Genomic DNA, 24,982 nt, shown 5'->3' with positions numbered 1-24,982 from the left:
AAATGTTTAACACGGTTTTGGGTAATCCTATTGTTTAGGTACATAGTACCAGTAAGAAGCTTCTTTATCAACTGGATCATCTCGTGCAAGTCTGTAACCAACCACAAGGAATAGACCATACAGCCAGAAAACATGTACGTCCACTGGTGTGCATGAGTGTACATGTTCGTATTTGCGCGAATTAGCATGTATTTTCTCATTTATCTTGCGTAGCTGAACGTTCGCGGACACGCTTCGATGAAACAATAATAGATAGATTGCATGTTTATTCGGTTGCTTGAAGCAATTCGCGCTTAAGTCAATTGCTTTGATTATACGATATTTACGGATTCGACGACGAAGCGGTTTGTCGGTACTGTTCTCGCGACGATGCATGACGACTCGAAGAAAGATAAGTAGATTGTTCGCTTCGAGAAACAGGATTCGAACGGTCGCACGAGTAAGATGCTCGATTTGTTTAGAGCCAAGATGGGCATGGAATTGACGGACATTCCGGTATGAGCGGAAATCCAGCTGCGGACTACAGCGAGGGCGCGTCGCACGTGTTGGCGGTTATTCATCAAATCCTGGGTCATCACAGGGCACTGGAAGCTCGTTGGCACGCTCGAAAAGTGAAATTGCATCAACGTCTGGCTTTAAGGTACGTTTCACCGATCGTTCGTCGTTGGTTCGATTCGGTTCGTTTGCGTGTTCTCGTTACGGTTGCACACGTCTCTCGGTATTGTTTGCAGGTTGTTTCAAGAAGATGTGAAGCAAGTTTTGGATTGGTTGACGAATCATGGCGAAGTATTCATTCGGAAAAACACGGGAGTAGGTCGGAATCTTCAAAAGGCTAGAGTATATCAAAAGAGCCACGAGCATTTCGAGAACGTCGCACAGGTATTCGGTTCGATTGCTCGACCGCGTTGCATTCGCGAACAAATGGATTACGATCGTTTATGTTTTCCCTTTAAACAGAACACGTACACGAACGCTACCAAGTTGCTTACCGCCGCTCAAGAATTAGCGCACACGGGAGAATGCGCTGCTGATGAGATATACACAGTTGCGCAGGAACTGGAAGCGCACGTTAGCAGTTTCGCGGCTCGGGTTGAACAGCGCCGACGAAGACTGGACCTGGCGGTTGTATTTTATACTCACGAGAAAGAGGTAATCACGTTTTGTGTAATCTCAAAGTCGAGAAATGTGACGGCGCACGATTGTTTCGGTAGTTGAGCGGTTGGGTGGACGAACTGCGACAAGAGTTGCAGCAGGATGAAGTGGCGGAGAATCTAGAGACAGCAGAAAGGCTATTAGATCAGTGTGCGCAACATAGGGCATCCTGCTTGGAAGCTTGCACGTCTACCATTGTGCAAGGCGAGGCGTTGCTGCGAGAGCTTCGAGAATCTACCGATGCCCCTGACAGTACTGGTTCGGTAAGCATTCTTCCGTATTAACTTGCTAATAACTGGTTAATTTCACTTGAACGCGAAACAGCAAACAACGCGCATGCATGTAAGAGCAGAGACAAGAGGGAGCAGCTCGAGTGCTTCGAAACTACATACGTATAATGTTACAGATCACTGCGGTGGAAGCTGCGCTCGACAGGCTGGCTGGTTTGAGACAGGAATTGGAAGATTTATGGGCTACCAGGAAACTGAGACTCGAGCTTTGTTTGCGATTACGCGTTTTCGAAAGGGACGCTCTGGAAGCGAGCGGTCAGTTGGAAATGTGGGCTCAAGAACTGCAAGGACCACCTCGAGAAGGATCACCGGAGCAACTGTTACGCGTGCACAACGATGGCGTTGCTCACATGCAGAACACTGCTTTTCAGGTTCTACAACAAGGCCAAGAACTCGCCCAAGTAAGAATCGATCGGAACATTCGAGGGATGGAAATGTTGAATACTTTAAACGGGACTGAATTGTTCTCGACATAGGTACTGGAACAATCTGGAGTATGTATAATGGCAGATGGTCAGCACAGCGCCGCATCTAGAGTTCAAGTGCTACTCGAGTTTTTGAACGAAAGGGAAATGGATGCGGAAGATTTGGCGGAAATGCGGAGAGTTCGCCTAGAACAGGCTTCGCAATTGGTACAGTTGCAAACGGACGCCACTCACGTAGCCAATTGGATTCGTAACGGAGAGGCGATGCTGTTGGCTTCGTTGAGAGTTCCAGAGAACTTGCAAGACGCTGACCAACTTCGTTTAGAACACGAACAGTTTCAAGTTGCTATAGAAAAAACTCATACCTCGGCTGTTCAAGTAAATAAGAATAAGTTTTTTTTCGTGACACATAGGTGCCGTGTATTCCAAGTAACCGTTGTCGTTGCTGTTGCCGTTGCCGTTGCCGTTGGCGTTCCAGTTGGATAATATAGTGCGTTTGTTTGATAGGTGAAGCACAGAGCAGACGCTTTGGTGAGCGCGAATCATTACGATCCGAAGAGTATAAGAGAGGTTGCTGAAGATGTAACCAAGAGATGGCAACAGTTGGTCACGTGCGCCGAGGAGAGACACAAATTAGTGACAGCTAGTATAAATTTTTACAAAACCGCGGAACAAGTACGTTCTGTATTAGATAGCCTTGAACGCGAATACAAAAGAGACGAAGATTGGTGTGCGTCTGGAGAAAAAGCCGCGCAAGTGCCAACACTGGTTGGTAAACACCAGGAACAGAAAGAAGCATTTTTGAAAGCGTGTACTTTGGTGCGGCGAACTGCGGAAACATTCCTGAAATATACGAATCGCAGCCTACAATTTTATAGTTATCAGTCGAACAGTGCTGGTTCCGAGAATAAGGTTAAAAGTTAGTTTCACTTTATTTATTATATATATATATATATATATATATATATATATATATATATATATATATATATATATATCTATATCATATATATATATATATCACTTTATTATATATATCATCCCCAACAAGTTATCTAATCCATTCCGTTGAATTGTTTTGCTTTAGATATTTTGGACGAATTACTCAGTAAAGAGAATCGAGTTCTCGAGTATTGGACGCAACGTAAAAAGCGATTAGATCAGTGTCATCAGTACGTCCTTTTCGAGCGCAGCGCTAAACAAGCTCTAGAGTGGATTCGAGAAACAGGCGAATTATATTTAGCCACGCATACTAACGTTGGTAAAAATCGTATCGAAAATGAACAATTATTACGCGAACACAATGAATTTAAGGGAGCTGCGAAGGTATGCTATTCTTCTTTTGCATCCAGTTGCGGGGAATTTGTCGAGTTGTTTCTCACGCTACTGGTTCTCTTTCCCTTTTCGTTTCTTCTCTTCTATACTATTCGTCTTTTCCTCTATATTATTTTTCTTTTATAGGAAACAAGGGAAAGAGTAAAACTGTTGATTCAACTTGCCGATAATTTAGTCGAAAAGGGTCACGCTCACGCGACAGCGATCAAGCAATCTGTTGCCGAAGTTGATCAACGTTACAAGGATTTCAGCACGCGGATGGATTGCTACAAAACACAAATCGAGGATGATTTAGGAATTCAATCGGACGATGGTCAGAAAGATTTGTCTATCGATCGTAATTCTGATCCCTTACTCGAAGAGAAGATCAAAGGGAAAGATCTTAAGGAATTAAACGAAGAAAAGAGACGATCAGCACGGCGAAAGGAGTGAGTTTTTTTCGAGCATTGGAAACATGGGCATAGCTAAGTCTGTTCTTTCGAGTTTCATTGGTTGTTGTGATTCAATAGATTCATAATGGCTGAATTGCTCCAAACGGAACGTACCTACGTGAAAGATTTAGAAACTTGTATTCGTTGCTTTTTGGAAGAGACACGATGCGGTAAAGGAAACGTTCCGGCAGGATTACAAGGTCGGGAATCGATCATCTTTAGCAATATGGAAGAGATCCATCAGTTTCATAGCAATATATTTCTTCGTGAATTGGAAAAATACGAGACCATGCCGGAGGATGTTGGACATTGCTTTGTTACTTGGGTACGTTCCCCGTGTTTTTGTCGGGTTCGTTTCGTCTGATCACTATCAGAGAGCATTCACGGCGATCGTAAGGAATGGAACGTTGAAACCTTCTCTAGAGGAAATGTTCTTCTGTCTTGTAATATTTTCTAGTAATTCTCCTATGCGTTTTAGGCCCCGAAGTTTGACATGTACGTAACATATTGTAAAAATAAGCCCGAAAGTAATCAGTTTCTAGTTGCTCATGGTGGTACCTGGTTTGAGGAATTGCAAAGAAAGCACCGCGTCGAGCATCCTATTGCCGCATATCTAATCAAACCCGTACAAAGAATTACCAAGTACCAGCTGCTTCTGAAAGATCTTCAGGTACGTAGATGTTGTACCGTCTTATTAATTGTCCGATGAATGAATTGTCTTCCGTCTTTGGTGCTCGATTTCCCTCGATCGTTGACGTTTCCATTCTGTTCTCTAGTCTATGCGAATGTGTACCCAATTCTGATTACATACGACGGGTCTCCCTCTCTGATTTTATTTTCGTTTTAATCTCCCGTCTTTCCTGTTCCGTCGATTCGTTCGACTTAGGCTTGTTGCCAAGAGGGACAGGGCGAGATAAAAGATGGTCTGGAAGTGATGTTAAATGTGCCTAAGAAAGCAAACGATGCCTTACACTTGAGCATGCTGGAAGGCTGCGACGTAAGAATAGACACCCTTGGCGACGTAGTTCTGCAAGACTCGTTCACGGTATGGGACCCGAAGCAATTGATTAGAAAGGGTAGAGACCGGCACATATTTCTGTTCGAGTTGTATCTTTTGTTTAGCAAAGAAGTGAAAGATTCCGCTGGCAAGGTAGGTGCGAGAGGGAAAATTGCGACGCGAGGTCGAATGACCGCGAACCAACGAATAACATCTGTTACTGGTTACAACCATAGGTGAAGTATATTTACAAAAGCCGTTTGATGACCTCCGAATTGGGAGTAACGGAGCATATCGAGGGGGACGAATGCAAATTCGCGGTGTGGACGGGACGAGCACCGACCAGCGATACACGCGTGGTTCTTCGTGCCAATTCTATGGATGCCAAACAATTATGGGTGAAGAGATTACGCGAGGTTATACAGGAAACGTATTTCAGTTTGAGTATGCCGAAAAGTCCTGCTAAAAAGAGTTCGAGTCAGCGTTCAAGCAGAGATCTCGAAGAGTGTGCTTCTCTGGACGACAGCGTCGAGAATTTGGATAGAAATTCCTTGGCTTCTTTCGGATCCACAAACACCACGGACTCGGACAAGGTAAGCGATTCTCCAAATTTCATTCGATCGTAAAACTGCTTTTAGACGTGATTCTCAATGTTGTTTATTTATTTATTCGTTACCTTATTTATTTACGAACCTATACGGGTATCGCGTGTATCCACGATGTCGGATAACTTTGGCGAATGCGAACAACGAGTAATCAGCGTGTCCTCGAAACGGCCAGATTACTAAGAACGTGGGGTTCAGTTGGCTTCTTGAAAATTTGCTTTACAAGCGAGTTACAGGAATCATCGTGTTACGCAGTTTTCAAGTTTCTTTCTAATTCGACAGTAATTTCTAACACGAAATTCGTGTATACATTTACATATTACAAGATGCGGGCAGAGTATTTTTCTCCTGTCAGTAACCACGGTGGAAAATAATGGAAAGTAATGGAAAGTAATGGAAAATAATGGAAAATAATGGAAAATAATGGAAAATAATGGAAAATTCTGTCGAGAAGTCGAGCAAGCGCAAGCATAGGTGGATAGTAGCAATGGTTGTAGAATGGTGAGGAAAAGTTGTCTCCTTTCCGGTTCAATTGCTATTCGATCAAGTGGTCTTTCATTACTGGTTAACGCGTGCAGTGAGTATCGGTTGTTCTGTCGCGCCGTCGGTTCGATAGTTTGGAAAATTTGGAGTTGAAACGAATCAAGTAGGCTGGCGGACAGGTAGACAGGCAGACTAGGCAAGCGAGGTAGGCAGGTCGAGCGGGCGGACGGGTGGACGGGCGGTTAGGTCGGACGAGCGAACGGGCGGACGGACGGACGGGCAGCGAGCAAGTGCAATTTTGGGTGGGGTTCGGGAATAATCGAAAAGTGAGCAAGCGCGTCGGGGCGCCGCGTGACACGAGAGGATACGAAGGAAGGAAAGAGAAGAGGAAACTGTGGTGGTTGGTCGGTAGGGGTAAGAGGCGGAGGGTGAGAAATAGATCGGCGGTAAGGTACGGGACAGCGGGACAGGGAAGGAGGCTGATAGGTAACAAGCTCAGTACGGGCGCGACACTCGGGTCGAATGGGTCGTCCGTTCGACGGCGAGTGAGGCGAAACGATTAATCGTCAAAGTCGAGTTTCCTTCCTTTCGTCTGTTCGTGATAAAAACAAGCATCAGGCCGGAAGCATGTTGTTCGTACGTACGGCAACCTCCTTGATTCAGTCTTTCGTCATTTATATTTGTCTGTCGTATTTTCACACGTGAACTAAGCACGGGACGAATTGTCATGACGTCGCCAGCAGGAAAGCCTGCAACTATCGTCCAGAAAGCCCGCAGGAAGATCTCGTTACCTTGGTTCCGTCAGAGTTCCGTAGCTCCGCCGCATGCAGCCCTCTCTAGGCAGCATACCATTGATACTCCGGGCTCGTTCCAGGCCCGACGTTTGCATCGTCAAACCTCTCTGTCCCAGGTACTCGAGTACTTGCTGTCGCGCGTATCACGTATGCGCCCTACTGCTATTGCATTTTTCGCCGCGATCCAACCTCCTCCACTCTTCCCAAGCCACTTGACGTCGGAACATATTTGTTCGCTAAACATTACGAAAATACCGTACTACGAACAACCTTATCCCCCTCCTAACGAGTATTATACAATATATTTTCGTTGCATACCCTTACCCGGTCGATGAAAAGAATATTGTTCCACGCTCGTGGAATCTTCGAGTGGAACAACTGAGTTTCGACGCTGTGCAGCGTAACTGTGCAGGCCAACATTGTGCAACGACTTACAGAATATTACTTTGACAGACATATTTTAGTAATAACGCGGATTAATAACGCGTTACGTAATCAAATCATTTCTCCGATACGAATATTAGAATATACACGCAGATATACGCGTGCGCGCGCGCGCGCGCGCGCGTGTATTTTTTCTCTGCCGTATATACGTATGCGGCAAGAAAGAATCAGGATATCTCGGTAGCCACATCCGAGGGCAGGCCTGATCTTCCTCGACTTTATTCGACTGTACTCGTCCTTATTCGACTTGGCTTGAAAACACCATCCCGTTTCGCAAGTGATCGTTCTCAACGCCTGACCTGACCTGCCACCGAACAATCCTACCGTTAGGTCGATAGCTATGATTTACAGACACGACTGTTACGAGTAGCGTATCCCCCCCGTAATCATGATTCGAATTTTCGAGTGTCGATGTACTCGCGCGATCTCTCGTCGGACGACGTGTTCTCCCCGCACAATCGAGAACACAGCAAGCGAATGTTTCTCGCCCATTCCGAGATCGTTGAAATTTCTTTGATCCTTCGGATCGGTGTAGTTTGTTTCGTCCAGTTTCGGTTTCCCTTCGGAATCGGACGTATCGATGCGTGGCTCGGTTCTAGGTCGAGCGTAGATATTGGCTTTTCGCCGAGTGTGCTTGCTACGTTGGAATCCCTAATTGAACTTGGGATGGAAGCGCGTAGTATACAATGATAAATAACGCCAGTGCTGCAAACTGTGTAACCGACTTGTAACGAGCAGCTTGGAAATCCTAAAGTTTCGGTCGGACCGACTACCCGAACGATTTCGTACCGATGCTAATTTACCGAATGATTGGCATTGTCGAACCGTTCGATCGGCATCTATCGCTCGATAAAACATGTATCGGCGGTACGGAGAAAGATTCGAGTAGAATCGGCAAAATTTGGCACGTGGAAAAAGTCTATTTTCGTCGAAGGAATGCGACGCGAGAGCAAGCAGTTAGCTCTCTTCTAACTGTTTTGACTTCTCGACCGTTTACCGCGCCGCAGTCATAGAGGCATCGTCTGAGGTTCTTGGTATTCTCTGCAGTTCAATCGACCTATTACAATTACACTTGAAAGAAACGACTGTCGATGCCTATTAATACTCGATAGTCAAAGTGGTTCTGCCTTTTTACCACTTCCTGCTACGCACGGTGTGATTTCACGCGTACGATGATGGGTACGACACTTATCTTGGACGATGTGTCAGGCGACTGTTATCGCCAGCAAATCGATGGCTTCGAGGAAGAATTTGTCATACTTGTGTATCTACGATATATACATACGTGTATATTACATATATACGACAAACGACAGTCGGCAGAAAGCACGGCTTTTACGAGTTTCAATTTGCTCGTTTTCCGCGGTTTGTTTGGGAATGATACTTGCGCGGTAGGTACTACGGAAAGTACAGAGTCTTCGCTAAAGACAAGCTATTTCGATAAAATCGAAATCAGCGAAGCATCGGTAATCCATTAAACGCTCCATCGGTCTGCAAAGATAGCGGTGCTCGACATTCTGTCGATCCGTGCTCGTCTCCGCACCCTCCGACTTTCCACTTGCCCGACTCCAATTTGAACTCGTGTCACCGATTTTGTGCATCTCATCCATGGCCGTATTTTTTATTTCATCCTAAATCCTGTCAACTTCAACGTCGAAACTTTTCAATTTATTAAAGACGTTTGAAAGATCCTTCTCATTCTTCTTTGTGAAATTGACAAGTTTTTTTCGTTGGTGATTAAAATTGTTGTTACTAACGGTGACGGTACTAAGAATAACGGTTACAATACCAACCATCAGATTTTATCGTTTCGATACGTTATTTTAGACTGGCGTAGCCGAAGTAACTTGGGTTATCGCGGATCACTCGGCGGCACCTGGCTCGAGGGAGTTGACGGTAACGAAAGGTCAACAAGTAGAAGTATTGGAAAATGGAAGTAACATTAGCGGTGTGAACGCAACAGAATGGACCCATGTGCGTTTACTGGTTGCGCCAGGGCAAGCTGAACCTCCGCCAGAGGGATTGGTGCCTACCAGTGCACTGAAACAGCCACCGCCAGCTTCCAATAAGACTTCACCATCCAGAAAAACGCCAAGCCAACAACAACAACAACAACAACAACAACAACAACAACAACAACAACAACAACAACAGCAGCAGCAGCAGCAGCAGCAACAACAACAACAACAACAACAACAACAACAGCAGCAGCAGCAGCAACAGCAGCAACATCATCACCATCATCATTATCATCAACACCAGCAGCATCATCAACAATCGGGCAATCAAAGTCAAACTGTTTCTAGTCCCGGCAGTATTGCGATACCTGTATCGTCATCGTCTATCACTGGAATTGGATTAACGCCGTCGTCTACAGCGACAGTCGTAACGTCTGGCGTAACTTCCGCCGGAGTGGCCAGTCAAAATGCGGTTGCCGCTACACTGTCAGACGATGTAGGTTAGTAACAATATCTGTAACTATTAACACTTTGTTCGGTTTATAACTCTAGAAGAGTACTTGTGCTCGTCCAGTATGAACTGACACGAAGAAGCAGGTACTCGTACGCGAAAGTAAATTCCGATTGAAGGTGTATCGCGAGAACGAAATAGGAAATATGGAACTACAGAGTGAAAGTTAAATGGAAGAAGATGGTAAAAAAATGAAGGACAATCAGACTATACGTAATACAATGCAATAAAATACACAACAAGTTACCTTATGGAGTACAGAGGAGAGCGTATGACGTAAGGAAACAGTTGCCAAACGAAAGCAAAAATGGGTCGGGGTAAACGGTGCGCGTATGTCCTATAATATAAGGAAACATAGACCCGGGTGCGAGGAAAACACGCGTACGTACACGTACACGTACATGCACATGCACATGCACACACATACCACAGTATAGATACGTCAGTGTCAAAATACGGTTATATATTTGAGAACGTTTATGATACGAGCGCTCTTCGACGCAGCCGTATTGGATCAATACGACGATGTACGTACCGGGATAACTATGTCCTTGACCGGTGAGTCTCCAATTGGCGTACCAGTAGAACAAGGTGTTACATATTCGGCGTAATCGACACACTTTACGTTAGTGGTCGATAACCTTTTCGAAATTCATGTAATTTCAACTTGCTGTTGCAACCGTGAGATACGTTTCTTTTTCAATTTCAGATTTCAATGTAAATGAAAGACACGATATGTACATCTTTCTTCTTTACGTGGAATTGAAGCGTTATCGATACTTGGCCCTCCGCCGCCAATACGGTTTTTCTCGAACGTGGTCGGTGATATGGTCGATTAAAGAAACAGCAGAGGGTATTTTATTCTGTTAGAATTTTGAATTGTATTAGTCTGGGGGAAGAACAGTATTTGGAGAAAAATCCACAGAACAGCCGATTCCTTTTTGGGAAACATATCGCGTTAACGGATGTTTTTGTCGCATAGCCCGTTAACCAAAGATTGCTCCTTTATTTATTCTAGAAAATGTTGCGAGCGATGGAAGTGGTACCGCCAATACAAGTTCTCCCGGAAACAAGAGACGCGTCTTCAGCGGGTAAGTGCAACGAAAGAATAGAAATTCGATGGGAAGAATCTAAGAGGAATTGATCATGCTTGTTCTTTACACTGCCGCAGGCGAAAGTGGCTACCTCCGCCATTGCGTAAACTCAGCCATGGTAAGGTTGAGAAATCAACTAACGTCACACCGTCAGCGTCGGCATCGGCATCGCCGTCGACCACGGTCGCACTTGCACCTTCGGCTGACCGTTCAAACGCAAAGAAAAACGTTTCGGAAAAACGCTTCAAGTTACCTAGCGGTGCAGATCAGACGCGGACGTCGAGATCCGCCACGCCGATATCTCTGGCATCTGCGGCCACATCGATGCACGTCTCCACTTCGGTTTCCGACGTAGACATTCAAGCCGAAGTCGACGCCGATGAAGACGAAGAGGGAGAAAATGAACAATCCTCCGAGCTGGAAAAGGGTACACCAGAGCCCGACGACGCCGAGGCTTTGACTTATTCGGAACAAAACGGCGCAGACGACGTCGAGGACGATTTGGAACTTCCACCGCCCATGAAACCTATCACTGATTCAATTTTGGTGGGAACGACAAATGGATCTTCTGGAACTGCGATTCCAACGGAAAGCTGTGGAAAATCTCGCGTATGTCTATTTCCTTCTGATTTGTTCATTTATAAGTATCGATTCTAGACATTACGAATGTTTTTGTTCTCCCGTAGGCGTCCGAGCGGTCCACAAAGATTTTGGACGGCGCTACAACGGTCGATTTAGCTGAAATCGAACAAATCGTCAAGGAGAGAATGGTAAGTTTGATGAAATTTCTGAATGGAATATCCGTATAATGGAGAATGGTACGGCGATAGGAACAACATACGGAGAATCAAGAGAGACAAAGTCTTCTGCGAACACCCAGCGGTAAGAGTTCGGGTATTGGTGTGGTCGACGAGGATGTTTACAACGACGATTCGGTGTCCGCGACAGAGGCTGTTACCCCCTCTACGGCGACAGTAGCTACGGCCGCAGCAGCTGCAGCACCCACGACGGCTACGATGACATCAACGGCGGCGGGTTCGACGACAACCAGTGATCCGACTCGCGTATCTACAGAGGAGTCCGAAGCTGAGAGCAAGATTCTGGCAAAGCGGCAGTTCGTGATACGAGAACTAGTGGACACGGAAAAGGATTACGTGAACGATCTCGGAGAAATAGTCGACGGTTATATGTCGTTGATGCGAGACGCCGAATGTGAAATTCCTCTGCCAGAAGATTTGCGTGGTGGAAAAGATAAAATGGTGTTTGGCAACATAGAAGCAATCTACGAGTGGCACAGAGAGTGAGTAGTTTCTCGTTGATTTTGTCTAGCGGTAGAAGCAATTGATGCTTCTCAGACTAATTCCATGTTTTGCCGGTCACGCGAACAGCTTCTTCTTGAAAGCGTTGGAACGTTGCCTGGAACGGCCAGAAGAACTTGGCCCACTTTTCAAAAGATACGAAAGGAAGTTACACATGTATGTTGTTTATTGCCAGAACAAACCTGTTTCCGAGTACATTGTTTCCGAGTACATCGACACATACTTCGAGGTACGTCTGTGCATTTTTTCGAGCTGTTTGAACGTACCGTAGACTGAAACTCGCAGTAAACAAGAATCGCTTGGTGCTTCGGTGCAGGAACTAAGACAGAAGCTTGGTCATCGATTGCAGCTGTGCGATCTTTTAATAAAACCCGTACAAAGAATCACCAAGTACCAGCTTCTTCTTAAAGACGCGTTGAGGCTTACCGAACGAACACAAAGGAACTCGGAAATCGAAGCTCTGAGTGCCGCGGTTCATGTGATGCGAGTAATTCCAAAGGCGGCCAACGACATGATGGACGTAGGAAGATTGCAAGGTTTCGACGTAAGCGACTTACCTTACCCCCGACGAGGAAACGGACCCGTTCTCGTCCGAACTTGGTGACCATCTCGGTCTGTGTTTGTTGCAGGGAAAGATCACGGCACAGGGAAAGTTGTTGCTACACGGTCCTCTTCTGGTATCGGAGCTGTCGAATCTCTCCAGTAGAGGAAGGGAGTGGCAGGTTTTTCTGTTCGAGCAAAACATCATTTTTAGCGAGGCTGTTGGCAAAAAGACACAGTTTACAAATCCAGCCTACATTTATAAAGCTCATATTCAGGTAAGAAGTTTCCAGAAAGTTTGCAGAGTTTCGTACATTCTATCGTTCAGGTTCGTGTTTGGATTTTCAAATAGATTTTCAAATAGAAGATATCGTGAAAGTAATGCGTGTAAACGGAAAAGAAAAGTCGCGCGGCACACGTATAGAGTAAAGATACTTGTAATGTACATGGATCGTTTGGTTTCGTACAGGTGAATAAAATGAGTCTGGAAGAATGCTACGACGACCCGGAAAAGTTTGAGATTCGATCAACGGACCGTCGGAAACCTAGCCTCAGATTCTTTTGCAGTGCCCTCGAGGAAAATGGGCCACGAAAGCAGGAATGGGTAGAAACGATCACTGCCATCCTGCAGACCCAACGCGACTTTCTCAAGGCGATACAGTCGCCGATTGCCTACCAAAAGGAACTTACCAAAGATCCACTGTAAGCGTCTCTCTATCTAATTCACACAACATTGCATTGATTCTCTTTCAACGCTCGACCTGTGAAGATTCGTTCCGACATATTTTTGTATATTTTATATAAAAGAAGATACAGAAGCGCTGTATGCTAAAGAACCGTAGACGTCCCTTGAAACACAGTCGGTTTGTTTCTCTGTTTTCCTTTCCTTTCGTTCTTATCGTACCACCGTTTGTTCTCTAATCACAATACACGTACATTATTCTCCGCCGTATTGCGCGAAGTGCTTCCTCTTGTTTGCCTTAACATCGCAGTCTGAGAATCTCTACCTCGCTACTGCTATGGAGTGGCTTCATCGCGAGAGCGTCTTTCACTATACACTCGATGGCTTCCTATGTATCGCTCGTTGTTTGGAAGACGACTAGCGGAAGGAATGCGGGTCTGAGTGCTCGAAATCTAATGTGTTTTCGGCTCTGGTGCGCTAACCATCCCGCTAACTACCTTTCAAACAGCGGAAGGTACCTGCCTCCTCTTTCAATCATTTTCTGGACGTTCCTTCAACCGAGCTTGCTACGGTTCACCGACACACGATTATTTACGATACGATGTAGTACACTTACACTACCCCTACCATACAGAAGCATACGACACGACGCGACGCGACGCGACGCGATGCGACGCGACGCGACACGACACATGAGACGATACGCTACGTAAAACTACGCTACAGTGCGATGCGATGCCATGCAATAAAATGCAACTCGATGCAAACCAAATGAACTCTGTCACTCCTCGACTATGTGTTTACACACCTGTGCAGGCGGGGGTAGGTATAACAATGTATGTATATTCTCACTCACACCAATTCCACCCTCTTCACTATTCCTGTATGTCTCTTGTTTGAAGGAAAAGAAAAAGATGGAAGAGCGTGTCTGCTGCATGTTTCCGCATTGGTGCGTTATGTATCTGTGGTGTGAGTCTGCATGTATTTTACGCGTGCGTGCGTTACGAATACGTGCGTCCGTGTATAAATACATGTTGTATGTTAGTGTACTTGTGTGTGGGACCGCGCGACGGTGAGGGGTGGAGTAATACACAATGACCTCGATAAAAGATTAATTAGAAGAAAGTGTAACAATGAAATACAACGAACACAACGTCAAAATTCATACTCTTGCCAAAATTACTACTCATTTGTTAACACTTTTATTCGTCGATTCAAGTTAAAGAATACAATGATAGCATTATTCACGCTATACCATGCTTACTAACGCGTCTAACGAAACGCTCGTACGTGCGTGTATGAAACGGGCCTGTGTACATCGCTGAGTATAGTTCAGGTGCTATTCCACCCCCCACAAGCACATACATTACCTATTAACGACTTAACGTTGCAAGTGTATAATACTTTTAATAATGTTTATATAATACAAGGTGGAAGAAGTTGGGGATAGTATGCTGTACATAGATGTGCATTCACAGAAGACGATATAAACTAAAACTAATGATTCGCGAGACGTAAACATTTTGTTTAGAATAAATTGTACATTGATCAACATTCTGGTGTGATGCGTCCTTGTCCTGCGCCCACCTAGCAAACCTACTTACCTTTCGTTCGACTAACAGCTTGTTTCTTTTATTATTTATGGAAACACGGTACTGCGTCGATGATTTACAACCATACAAGCTCAAATTGTTCCGAATGTATTTGTCGGCACACGTATTTTCCTAGTAAACTAACATACTCGATGTAGGGGATCGGATGGATAGAGTCACACGCACGCACACACACGTACACTCTGGTTTTGGGTGACCTGTATTCTTACATTGGTCCGCTCGCGCTTGAATGACGAGTCGACTAAACGTGCGACCGATATTTAGGTACATAACGATTAACATTTTACCAATAATGGGTTACAACAGCTTGGGACCGTAACTATTGTACGCTCAAGTGTGAATATTCAACAGAATTCTTTCGTCCGACCTACTGAAACGTTTAAGCTGTTGCAACTCGTTGAGACGCGTATTGACAGACTTGGTACGAACAAGACCGAAAATCAGACAATCCGAGTATTCGATCGAGCTACAAATAAGATACTTGTTGCATACGAGGCACACGTGTTCATAGATGCAGTACCGTGTTTGAATTTCATTTATAATTTGCTGGCGTGCAGTCGTGGCGTGAGTCCGGAATCTCCGTGTCGAGGAAGCGTTCTTTCATCGGTTTCATCGACGATACCGCCTCAGTGTACGGCGAAAACAACGGAGGAAGAAAAGAACCAAGTCTCTGCTGTTTCTGTCTCTCCGTCTGTTTCTGGTGCGAAAACATTGGTAGCGGCGATAATGACATCCGCAGCGACAGCGACAGCAACCGCAACAGCAACAGCAGCAGCAGCAACCACGACAACCACGCTTCTACAACGATCTCGTGGCAGCGGCTTGACCGACGAATCTTCGCGGACGCCGAGTCCCACCAAGAGCAGACTACATTTTCTCGAAGGCTTTAGAAGCACGCTACGACCACGATCGCCTGTTCGCAACAATTCTATTCCGGTAAGCAACAACAATCTACGGATTCAAGTTGAAAATATTTACATTCACAAATCTGTTTGCTTATTCGTAATTAGAACTCTTGCATATTGCAGCAAAAGGATTCTTCTTTCTCTACTTCTTGATGCCTGCTGCTATTCCCTCTCTATCGTGTAACTTTTCGTTGGTGCAGCGATAAGTTTTCTCATTTTTGTCATTGAAAGATCGGAGAGATGACGCGACGCGCTTCTTTACCGAACAAGTTTGTATCTTTCCGCCAAGAGTCGCCAAACTATGCACATATCGTAACAACTCTAGACACTCGACCAACACTTTCCGTCGTTAGTGCAATCGTATTTTCACTCTCAACTAGAAGTAGTATGTACGATTCCGTGATTATCGTATCTCATATGCTGTATGTTATGTACCAGAGGATGTACATATGTATATACATATACATATTATGTACATACCTTCCTTTTTCCGTTACTGCTACTATTATAGTTGTCGTTATCATCGTCGTCATCGTCGTCATCGTTGTAGTGGTCGTAGTTGTCGGCGTTACCGTTCGTTGCCACCACCGTCGCCGTCGCCGTCGTCGTCGCCGACGTCAGTATCAAAAACGTCCTTGCTACTGCCACCGCCGCCGTCTTCGTCGTTATCGTTATCATTCCACTATAAACAGCATTCCGTTATCGTCAGTTTTGTATCGTGAAATCCTTTTAAAGACATACGTGACATTACAGGTGTTATTAGTGCTGTCCATCAATGTTGCTGTACACTGATATTTCCTTGTTCGTCTCTTTTCTTCTCTCTTTTTTCCTCTCTCTCTCTCTCTCTCTCTCTCTCTCTCTCTCTCTCTCTCTCTCTCTCTCTCTGTCTGTCTCTTCTTTAATCCCTTGCCTTCTCTACCTATCTATCTCTGTCGTTTCTTTTAGATTAGCACACTTTGTTGCTTTTTCTTTCCCTGGTCAATGAATCGCTCTACCGTATTGATGTAGTTGCGTTGCTAATCGGCGTGAACGTGTGCAAAATATGGATATCGCGTTAGAGAAGCTTTGGGGGGTTGAAGGAAATCGAAAGACGGGGAATAGCTCTCGGTGAGTTGGACGAATTTGGATGAAGCGCGCGCGCGACGAGTATCGAGAACAAGCCGGTGCATGCATAGCTGAAAGAAGAAAGAGATCGGCGCACTGTTAATAGGTAGATTCCGCAGATCGTTCCAGGTAGCAGAGTGAGGTTGACCGCGGATTGGGGAAAGTTGCATGCTGGAGAAGAGCTGGAGATCTTTCGATTGGATGGTCCAGGCTTGATCGTGTCTCCAGTGGTCGGAAAGAAGGAAGAATTTTGGATTCCGGCGAGTCTTGTTCCGAATTCGTCTATCAGCCGCGCATGGTCTTTTCGTCCGCGAAGAATCGATTCCGACGGAGAGAATGTCCATGTTCCGCGAGAAGTGGCCGCGGAAGAAAACGGTCCTCCCGCGATCTTGACTATTCCGTGTTCGATCAGGGCGACGGCCGGTGGCGTGGCTCGACTTGTACTGGAAGTTCGTCACGCGGAACGAGCGATTGTTTCTTGGAAAAAGGAGGGACAACGATGCGACATCGAGAGAAGCGAGCGATATCGACTTTTTCAAACGGCCGATTCTCTTTCTCTCGAAATTGTTCCTTGCCTGCCCTCCGATTCCGGAATTTACCATTGCCGCGTCGACCACGAAACCGGTTCTTGTTCGGCGAAAATTCCTCTCCGCGTTGTGGGTACGTTGTCCGTGGCACGTGTTGTATGCGCTACACGCGTTCAGTAATACCATAGAAACCCAACCGATTGTGTTTTCTCGTAAAAACCGTAACCGATCGATCTTGTAGGTATTGGACCAAACACTTGGAATGTCGCGAACGAAAACATCTCCCCCTCTCAGTCCGCTGACTCGGCCGACAACGAGTCGTCGATGATCCTCGACGATGCCATGCTCGTCCATCCCGTAAAGAGTTCATCCTCGAACAACGCGGAGACGATGGGTCGGGAAGCAACAGCGGTGGATGCAGCATGGTTCACCGAGACGTACGTAGATCTAAAAGAAGTAGGACACGGTAGGTTTGCGAAAGTTTACCGAGCGAAGGATCAAGGAACAGGTCGGAAAGTGGCGCTCAAACAAATATCTCGACTGAAGCAGTCGCGCTTCTTGACGCGAGCAGAGTACGATCTGCTGCGAGTCTCTCGTCACGACAACATCGTCCGAGCGTATGCTTTGTTCGAGGAGGTGCCCCAACCGGACACCGATACCATAGTTTTAGAGCTGTGAGTATACACCTCTTCTCCCTCCTTGCTCGCCCTCGACATTTTCATTTTTCATTCTCTTACGAGATTCGTTTCATTGACGTTCTGCTCGTTCGTAGAGTGAACGGTCCGACGTTGTTCGCGTATCTGGCTGGTAAGGACGAATACACGGAGGGAACCGTTTCGAAGTATACCGGTCAGTTGTTGTCGGCGCTATGGTGGTTACATTCGCGAAAACGAGCTCATTTGGACTTGAAACCGGAAAACGTTCTAACCGATCGAGACAAAGATGCCATCAAGTTGATCGATTTCGGCGAAGCTGTAAGAACAGCGCCGTTGGACCATGTGGTTCCTCCGGTCGATTTGGAATTTGCGGCTCCAGAATCTGTCCTTGGCAAACCGATGGGCCCTTATACGGATATGTGGGCTGCTGGAGTTTTCATTTACGTGCTTTTAAGGTACTGTGGCATCGTCGGTTTGTTCTCGTCCTCTTCGGCGTGCCGAGTCCGAAGCGATTGCCTGGTCAATACCCGAAGAACGTCTTTCATTTTATTTCGTTGCAGTGGACTCTCGCCGTTTTTGGATGACTCTATCGAGGAGACTACCACGAACATACTGAAATGTGACTTTTGTTTCCCCGAAGAGTATTTCATCAAAATATCGAGTGACGCGAAAGATCTTCTCAGAGGGTTGTTGTGTTTGCGCGGAGAAGAAAGAGCAACTGCCCGAGCCTGTTTGTCGTCGCCTTGGTTTCAGGTAACCGACATGCATATTATACCTTTTCTCCTAACTCGATTTATCGTAGCACTTGTTTTCCTCGAGCATACATGTTTCTCGTTTTCGTTGCAGGTATCTAACGGCACGATAATCCCTTCTTCTCGAATGGCCGCGTTCATCGAACGACGCGCGCATCGCTCGAAATCTCGTCAGGATAGGAATAGTAGCTTTTACTCGTGAAGCTAAGCGATTCTCCCAAAACACACTATATATTTATTAATGGACAACATTACAAGTTTTTCGTCCAATATCCAGGCCGACTGTAAATAAATCGGAACTTGCACTGTCGCGTTCGCGAGCATTCGGTATTGCTATCGCATGCAATACGTATCTGAATGTGTATGTGGTATGTGGTATGTGGTATGTGGTATGCGGTGTGCGGTATGTAGTATGCGTATGCGTATGCGTATGTGTGCATTAAACCAAGTTCCTCAAATTTTTCTGCTATACGAAATGAAGCGAGCATCGACTATTCGTTTACGCGTGAAAGGTAGTTCCATTAACGCGCAAAGTTATTGGGTAGATTGCGTGTTGTAATACGGATACCAAGTTATCCGCTCCGATGAAACGGCTCGGTTTCGTGAAATTTCATATAGTAGGAAATTTTGAAGGGTCGGTGTAACGCAGAAACGTACGTGAACGCGAACAATGTACTTAGCCGGTAATTTTGTTAGTCAAATCATTTTTGTATCTCGATTCTCGATTCCCGTCTATCGCTGTACAAACGGCGAATCGCGGAAGATGACATGTCGCGACAATGACGAGTCGAAATAAACAACACCACCATCGCACAATGCCTTGTTTGATTCTACGACGGTGACATTCTAGGTCTTTTGCTATGGTCGACCGCGTGTTGTTCGTAATCTTCCGGCGAAGAGAAAGATTTCTTGCCACACACCAAACACGTCGCGTCCTTTCTCTTGTTCGACCGACAATGCGTTCGATCGCCACTAGCCTCCATCGTGTCTTCCGTAATTTCGTTGCAGTTCGAACATTTCGCGTGTTCTCTGTCGTCCAGTATACGCTCCTCGGCACTGACCACCACACTCGTGTTCGACGCGTTTTCCGCGTTGTTTAAGCTTGCAACGGTATCGTCGCTGGAATTCGATTTAGAGGTAAGTACGGTTGTATTCGAAGACGTAGTGGCCACAGAGACTTCTCGGTCTGGATCCGATGGAAACGGTTTCGAGGGTGCAACGGATTCGTTCGTCGTTGTTCCTCCTTTCGTGTTTCTCGGGTCCAACTGAAAGGATGTATCCGAGCTTTTGGTATGACCCGACACATGCTCTACCAGATCTTGTTTCGACGAGAGCACCACGCCACACGAGTCGCAAGAATAATATGAACGTTCCGATAATTGACACTTGTTCACGTGCTCCCTGAGAACTCTCTTCTCGAGAAATTCTACTTTACAATGCTCGCAGCGATATCGCCTCTGTCCATGACGCAACGCGCGATGCTTCGAAAGTAACGATTCGCTCTCGTAATGGGCCAAACAATCGGTACACGTATGCCCAGATAATTGAGAGTGGTTCGTCGCCAAATGTGTCTGTAACTCGCGCTTCAATTTGAACGTTTCCTTACAGTATTCGCAATGTAACACTCCGATGGTCTTGCATTCCCGTTGGTGCGTCGTTTCCTCGTAATTCGGAATCTCCACCTCCGACTTGGCTTCGACCACCGCAACAGAGTCCACCTTCGACTCTGCCACTGACCCTTTCTTCTCTGGCGTTGATTGTATCTTGTCCACTGTGTCCGACTCGAACGTCTCCGTAGACTGCTCCGTCTCTTGTTTCACTGCTGTTGTCTGCGCTTCCTTGACGGTCTCGGTTACAGTTTCAATTTCAATTTTAATGGGTTCGTCCGTAGTCGATTTAGAGTTTCGTCGGGACGGTTGGCAGTTCATTACCTTTAAAACGTCCGCCCAATCGAGTTCCTCGTCGCTACGACAAGTATCCGTGAGCAACGAAAACACTGTAATTCTCTCGACTTGTTCGCCAAGTACCGACAGTTTCTCGTTTCTATGCTCGTCCTTGGGTAACGCTTCCGACTTTTCGACGCCAGTATCGTACATCGAGCTTGAAACCACGTTGTCCAGACGACTGATGCTTTGCGGAACCGACATTGCGATCTGACTCGTTCTGTGGCTCCATCTTTGCCTTCCTCTTGCCCTGCCGGCGTATCCTCGAGTACGCGGTCTACCTCGTCCTCGCCTGAACAAGCCACGAGTGACTTTCGGATTATAATCACCCAACTCTTCCTCCTTCTCCTTTTCCTTCTCCTTCTCCTTCTCCCTCTGCTCCTTTTTCAGATGCTCACCGAGCGAATATAAAGGTTTTCTTGACACGTTATTTGTACGCGCGTTTGGAAACACATGGCGCAACGTATTGTCAGCTACATATATCTGTTGGAAAAACTTGAAAGACTGCTCCAATTTATCTACGCATTCGTCGCACATCTTTGTTGGCAGGGCATCCTCGTCGTCAATTTCTATCAAAAGTTTTAGTTTCGATAGAAGACTCATCTCTGTGCCCTTTCCTTTGCTTGTCATACTTACAAGATTGTTTTTCTTCGTAGCGCAAGTTCTACACCACTGATTAGCTTCGAATTCCGAAGGGCAATTTTTTGCTGAAGTGTGGCTAGCATCTGTACTTTCTATTGAACTTTCTTGGCCATTTGCTTGAACTTTCTACAATTAAGTAGTAAAATTATTACAATGATTTCAACGATGTAACCAATGTTGCAATAGATTTATACAGTATTACTATACACATGATGTGTGTGCGTGTGTGTGCGAGTGTAGATCGCGTATTTGCGTGTGGTATGTACATGCACACATGGTAGTAGTATCATACAAAAATAATAAAGGTAAGCGATTATTTACCCGTTGCGTTTTCACAGTTTTTAACGTCCTCGAAAGGTTGCTCCAATGTGGCGAGGGAACTGCATTTTCTTTTAAAGTGCCTTTGCTGAGATAACAGTCTTCGGTAAAGTGATTGTTGCACACAAAAAATTTCATAGACCGTAAAGCATCCAAATCTTTTCCTATTAGGTCCACGTGACCACTGTTGATCAACCACCTCACACAGAGACTGGTATCACAAACGGGAAGTTCGTGAAGTATTTGCTCCTTTTCACGACTGTCCAAGCAATCGATGTATCTACATTTCGTTACTTCTTCCATTTTTCGAGATAAACTGTATACGAGAAATGTCGTAGAAATGGATTGTAATATTTTTTAACCAAAGGATGCCTTTATTTCTTCGAAAAAGATCACGATACTGCACGCATCCCATACAGGTTAGACATAGTGATGGCGCGAAAAGCAAACTGTCGTTGACTGTACCTGACATCTCTTGTTGTCTGTCAACAACAACGATCGACTTCCGTATCGGCGCGAATTATTCGATTTCCATTTTCCTCGTAATCGAATGTTGAAGAGATGGAGCAAAAAATTGTTTAGCCGAGATATAACCATTGACTGACGAGTTGATCGTTACTTGGACTATTACCATCAAGTTATTGTTCGAAATGAGAATTCTTTCAGGGGCCGTAACATTCGGTAATAAATGTTGCTATAGGTACACGCACCGTATATACTTTCGCCTATAATATTCTATTACTGGCTAAAATTCCCCGACTCGACGTTATATAATGCACTAACAATTGTCAATTTTAACGTTCTTCGTTAAGCAATGCCAATTACTAAGTAAATATTTTATACTTATTACAGAACTGAACAAATCTGTGAAGGCATCTATGAAAAAAACGTGAAGGTTTCCAATCGATTATCAGAGAGATAGAAGACGTATTTATGTACTTACTTACAGACGCCTCGTGCAATGAGATTTTCCGTGTACTCACTATAGGCTATTTCTATCTCGTTTTGTGTCGATACGCGAGTACTTTTAATTCACCATCTTCTTAACTGCAATGTTCAGTAAGTATCTGCTATATAGACACAAAATCCTATTATACGAGACATCTATGTGATCTCAAGATATTTTACGTTTATGGTATAAATTTACATATTTCGAGTATCGGTTCACACTGACAAAGTAAAGAATAGAGAGAAATTCCAGTAGCTGCTTTTCGATTAAATAACGACACTGTTGTGGATAGTTGTCCAGTAAAACTCGATTCAAAAATATCAAGTTTGCACATTTAAATTTGGAATTTGTGCCTTTATCGTTTCGATTGATTTAAATAGAGTGTAGTACGTAGAATTGGCAAGAGGTAACGATAGCGCTACCATCGCGATCGCAATAACTTCACGTAGTATATCGAGGCGCGAAACAAAGTGTGATGCAGCATCGAAAAATATGTCATATTATATTGTTTAGTTAGAAAGTTTGTTGTGAGTCTGTCGTATTGTGACTAAAGGAAAGACTCCATCAGCATTGTACTCATGAAATTGTTCATCCAAATATATTTCTTTTAGCGGGAAGAGGAAAGAGCAAGAAGAAAAGCTAGTAAATCTGTTTCCAGATTTACTATACGCGGTTAGTTTACACGTGATTAGACGTTATCGAATAGGTTTGAATTAGTTCGTTCCGTTATTATCGTCATCAACGAAATGTCCGAGAAAATCGAGCAAGTCGTTGACGAAGAAAATTCTGTCACAATGTTGGACGTACTACGCGAGGAGAATCAATTGGAGGAAGACGCTTGTGCTGTTTTGGGTGCATCTGACGACAAAAACTGTACCTACATCAAGGTTTTTGCTTTGAACTTTATTAACTCTATTAACTTTGTATACCTTCTATATACTTGATATAGTAAGAAGCGGTTCGTGTATACGCTACTCGATCGAATCGTTTGTTAAACTATTTCAGGGATATACACGCCAAGCTCTTTATGCTTGCAAAACTTGTTGTCCACCACAAGTTCGAGCCGCTGTATGTCTCGCTTGTAGTTTCCATTGTCACGAAGGTCACGAACTCGTCGAGCTTTATACCAAAAGACATTTTAGGTGTGATTGTGGTAATTCGAAATTTGGTGGGAAAAAGTGTAATCTGGATTTGGTATGGTTTATACTTTTCGTCTTTTCATTATATCCCTTCCGATCTAACCGTCGATCGCGCATATTTTCACTTTTAGTCTAACTTTTTAAAACCATTTCTAGTCGAAAGATTCTTTAAATGTGGAAAACCAATACAACCATAACTTCGATGGACTCTACTGTATCTGCAAGAGACCGTATCCAGATCCGGAAGATACGATAAATGACGAAATGCTGCAGTGCGTTATTTGCGAAGACTGGTATCATTCTATGGTAAAACTAAGCGTAGTATTTCAAAGTTTCTTCATTTGTTTATCGATAAAACATTCTAACAGCATCTCGAAAGCGAAAGAGGTATGCCAATGGATGGAGCTTACGACGAGATGATCTGTGCCAATTGTATGAGACGAAATAGTTTTCTGTGGAATTACGCGAGTAAATATGCTGGTAATGTTTTCTAGCATACACGATCGTATATATTTGTTCGTTTCATGACGTTCGATCGGACATTTCCTTATCTCGATTGCAGTATTCTCAGTGGCGGATGCTTCGACCGAAGATAGGACAGTTGCCGAATCAGTGAATGTCGACGATCAGCCTAAAGTTTGTACCATGCCACAAGGTAAAACGTTTTCGAAGGGAAGCTGTTTTTGGTCGGAAGGCTGGAGGAGTGTTCTTTGCAAGTGCGAAGCTTGCAGAGCGGTAGGATTCTTTTATATATAAGATCCTTTGAGTCCCTTTCGATCCACGGGTTTGGAACATGTTTCGCTGTTGTAGCTGTATCAGGAGAAAAATGTTACATTTCTTCTGGATCCAACGGACAGTGTCCACGCTTACGAGGAAGCAGGTAAAATCAATAGTCAGGAATCTCAGTACGAGAAAGGTATGAAGGCTCTCGCTTCCTTGGGCCGAATCGAACAGCTGACAGCCATCGAAGGTAGTTTGATTTTAACAGGTTACAAACCGAAAAATTACTCGTCACATCGAAACTCTTCATCTCGCTGATTTTGCTTTTCCTTCCATATTGAACAGAGTATAACAACATGAAGGAACGACTGAAACAATACTTGCAGAAATTCGCCGAGAACAAAAAGGTTGTCCGCGAAGAAGATATTAAGGAGTTCTTTTCAGAAATGGAATCGAAAAAGAGGCCGAAAGTTGTGATTCCTACCTATTGCCGTTGAAGTGATACGAACGCACAGGAATTTTCCGCTTTTAACGCAGTCAATTCTATTTCCATTTTCGCATACGACGCAGGAGATTTGTCTTTATTTCTTGCTGGGCCAACGATCACGGTGCACCTGATATCTCATTATATCTTATTTAATATATATATATATA

General features: G+C 44.8%; 4 protein-coding genes across 5 annotated transcripts in view; 2 read left to right on the top strand and 2 right to left on the bottom strand.

The window, feature by feature from the left end:
• Positions 1–6,992, bottom strand: part of mRpL38 (mitochondrial ribosomal protein L38) — a 12,851-nt gene extending 5,859 nt beyond the window's left edge. The window contains exons 1-2 of the mRNA XM_031972225.2: positions 6,837–6,992; positions 6,510–6,748 (exon numbers count right to left, since the gene is read on the bottom strand). Coding sequence (XP_031828085.1) covers positions 6,510–6,607 — 98 coding nt within the window. The 5' untranslated portion in view covers positions 6,608–6,748; positions 6,837–6,992. The remainder of the gene's footprint in view (positions 1–6,509; positions 6,749–6,836) is intronic.
• Positions 1–19,433, top strand: part of trio (trio Rho guanine nucleotide exchange factor) — a 22,788-nt gene extending 3,355 nt beyond the window's left edge. Inside the window, exons 7-35 of the mRNA XM_076374092.1 lie at positions 39–134; positions 462–640; positions 732–879; positions 958–1,149; positions 1,212–1,415; positions 1,559–1,843; positions 1,919–2,245; positions 2,375–2,786; positions 2,955–3,193; positions 3,329–3,630; positions 3,712–3,958; positions 4,112–4,303; positions 4,520–4,783; positions 4,867–5,223; positions 8,784–9,414; positions 10,444–10,516; positions 10,597–11,128; positions 11,206–11,289; positions 11,350–11,819; positions 11,908–12,067; positions 12,155–12,382; positions 12,468–12,656; positions 12,848–13,080; positions 15,231–15,609; positions 16,802–17,342; positions 17,451–17,883; positions 17,982–18,320; positions 18,426–18,618; positions 18,712–19,433. Of these exons, the coding sequence (XP_076230207.1) occupies positions 39–134; positions 462–640; positions 732–879; positions 958–1,149; positions 1,212–1,415; positions 1,559–1,843; positions 1,919–2,245; positions 2,375–2,786; positions 2,955–3,193; positions 3,329–3,630; positions 3,712–3,958; positions 4,112–4,303; positions 4,520–4,783; positions 4,867–5,223; positions 8,784–9,414; positions 10,444–10,516; positions 10,597–11,128; positions 11,206–11,289; positions 11,350–11,819; positions 11,908–12,067; positions 12,155–12,382; positions 12,468–12,656; positions 12,848–13,080; positions 15,231–15,609; positions 16,802–17,342; positions 17,451–17,883; positions 17,982–18,320; positions 18,426–18,618; positions 18,712–18,819 (8,037 nt within the window). The 3' untranslated portion in view covers positions 18,820–19,433. The remainder of the gene's footprint in view (positions 1–38; positions 135–461; positions 641–731; positions 880–957; positions 1,150–1,211; positions 1,416–1,558; positions 1,844–1,918; positions 2,246–2,374; positions 2,787–2,954; positions 3,194–3,328; positions 3,631–3,711; positions 3,959–4,111; positions 4,304–4,519; positions 4,784–4,866; positions 5,224–8,783; positions 9,415–10,443; positions 10,517–10,596; positions 11,129–11,205; positions 11,290–11,349; positions 11,820–11,907; positions 12,068–12,154; positions 12,383–12,467; positions 12,657–12,847; positions 13,081–15,230; positions 15,610–16,801; positions 17,343–17,450; positions 17,884–17,981; positions 18,321–18,425; positions 18,619–18,711) is intronic.
• Positions 16,413–22,618, bottom strand: LOC116425040 (uncharacterized). The gene is made up of 3 exons (XM_031972223.2): positions 22,464–22,618; positions 21,524–22,396; positions 16,413–21,328 (listed from the first exon to the last, which is right to left on the bottom strand). The coding sequence occupies exons 2-3, from the start codon at positions 21,821–21,823 to the stop codon at positions 19,448–19,450; spliced, it is 2,181 nt and encodes a 726-aa protein (XP_031828083.1). The 5' UTR covers positions 21,824–22,396; positions 22,464–22,618; the 3' UTR covers positions 16,413–19,447.
• LOC116425044 (putative E3 ubiquitin-protein ligase UBR7) lies at positions 21,445–24,982 on the top strand. 2 transcript variants are annotated; one of them, XM_031972230.2, is made up of 9 exons: positions 21,445–21,507; positions 22,373–22,579; positions 23,081–23,356; positions 23,475–23,663; positions 23,765–23,914; positions 23,977–24,088; positions 24,171–24,343; positions 24,419–24,578; positions 24,674–24,982. In XM_031972230.2, exons 3-9 carry the CDS (start codon positions 23,216–23,218, stop codon positions 24,823–24,825), a joined length of 1,077 nt encoding a protein of 358 aa, XP_031828090.1. In that variant the 5' UTR covers positions 21,445–21,507; positions 22,373–22,579; positions 23,081–23,215; the 3' UTR covers positions 24,826–24,982. The 2 variants fall into 2 exon arrangements, with proteins under 2 accessions (XP_031828090.1, XP_031828089.1); XM_031972229.2 differs by lacking the exons at positions 21,445–21,507; positions 22,373–22,579 and adding an exon at positions 22,684–22,996.

The sequence above is a fragment of the Nomia melanderi genome, unplaced genomic scaffold (assembly GCF_051020985.1).
Source record: "Nomia melanderi isolate GNS246 unplaced genomic scaffold, iyNomMela1 scaffold0115, whole genome shotgun sequence".
Lineage (NCBI taxonomy): Eukaryota > Metazoa > Arthropoda > Insecta > Hymenoptera > Halictidae > Nomia > Nomia melanderi.
The sequence above is the reverse complement of the archived record's forward strand: the minus strand, read 5'-3'. Positions and strand labels throughout refer to the sequence as shown.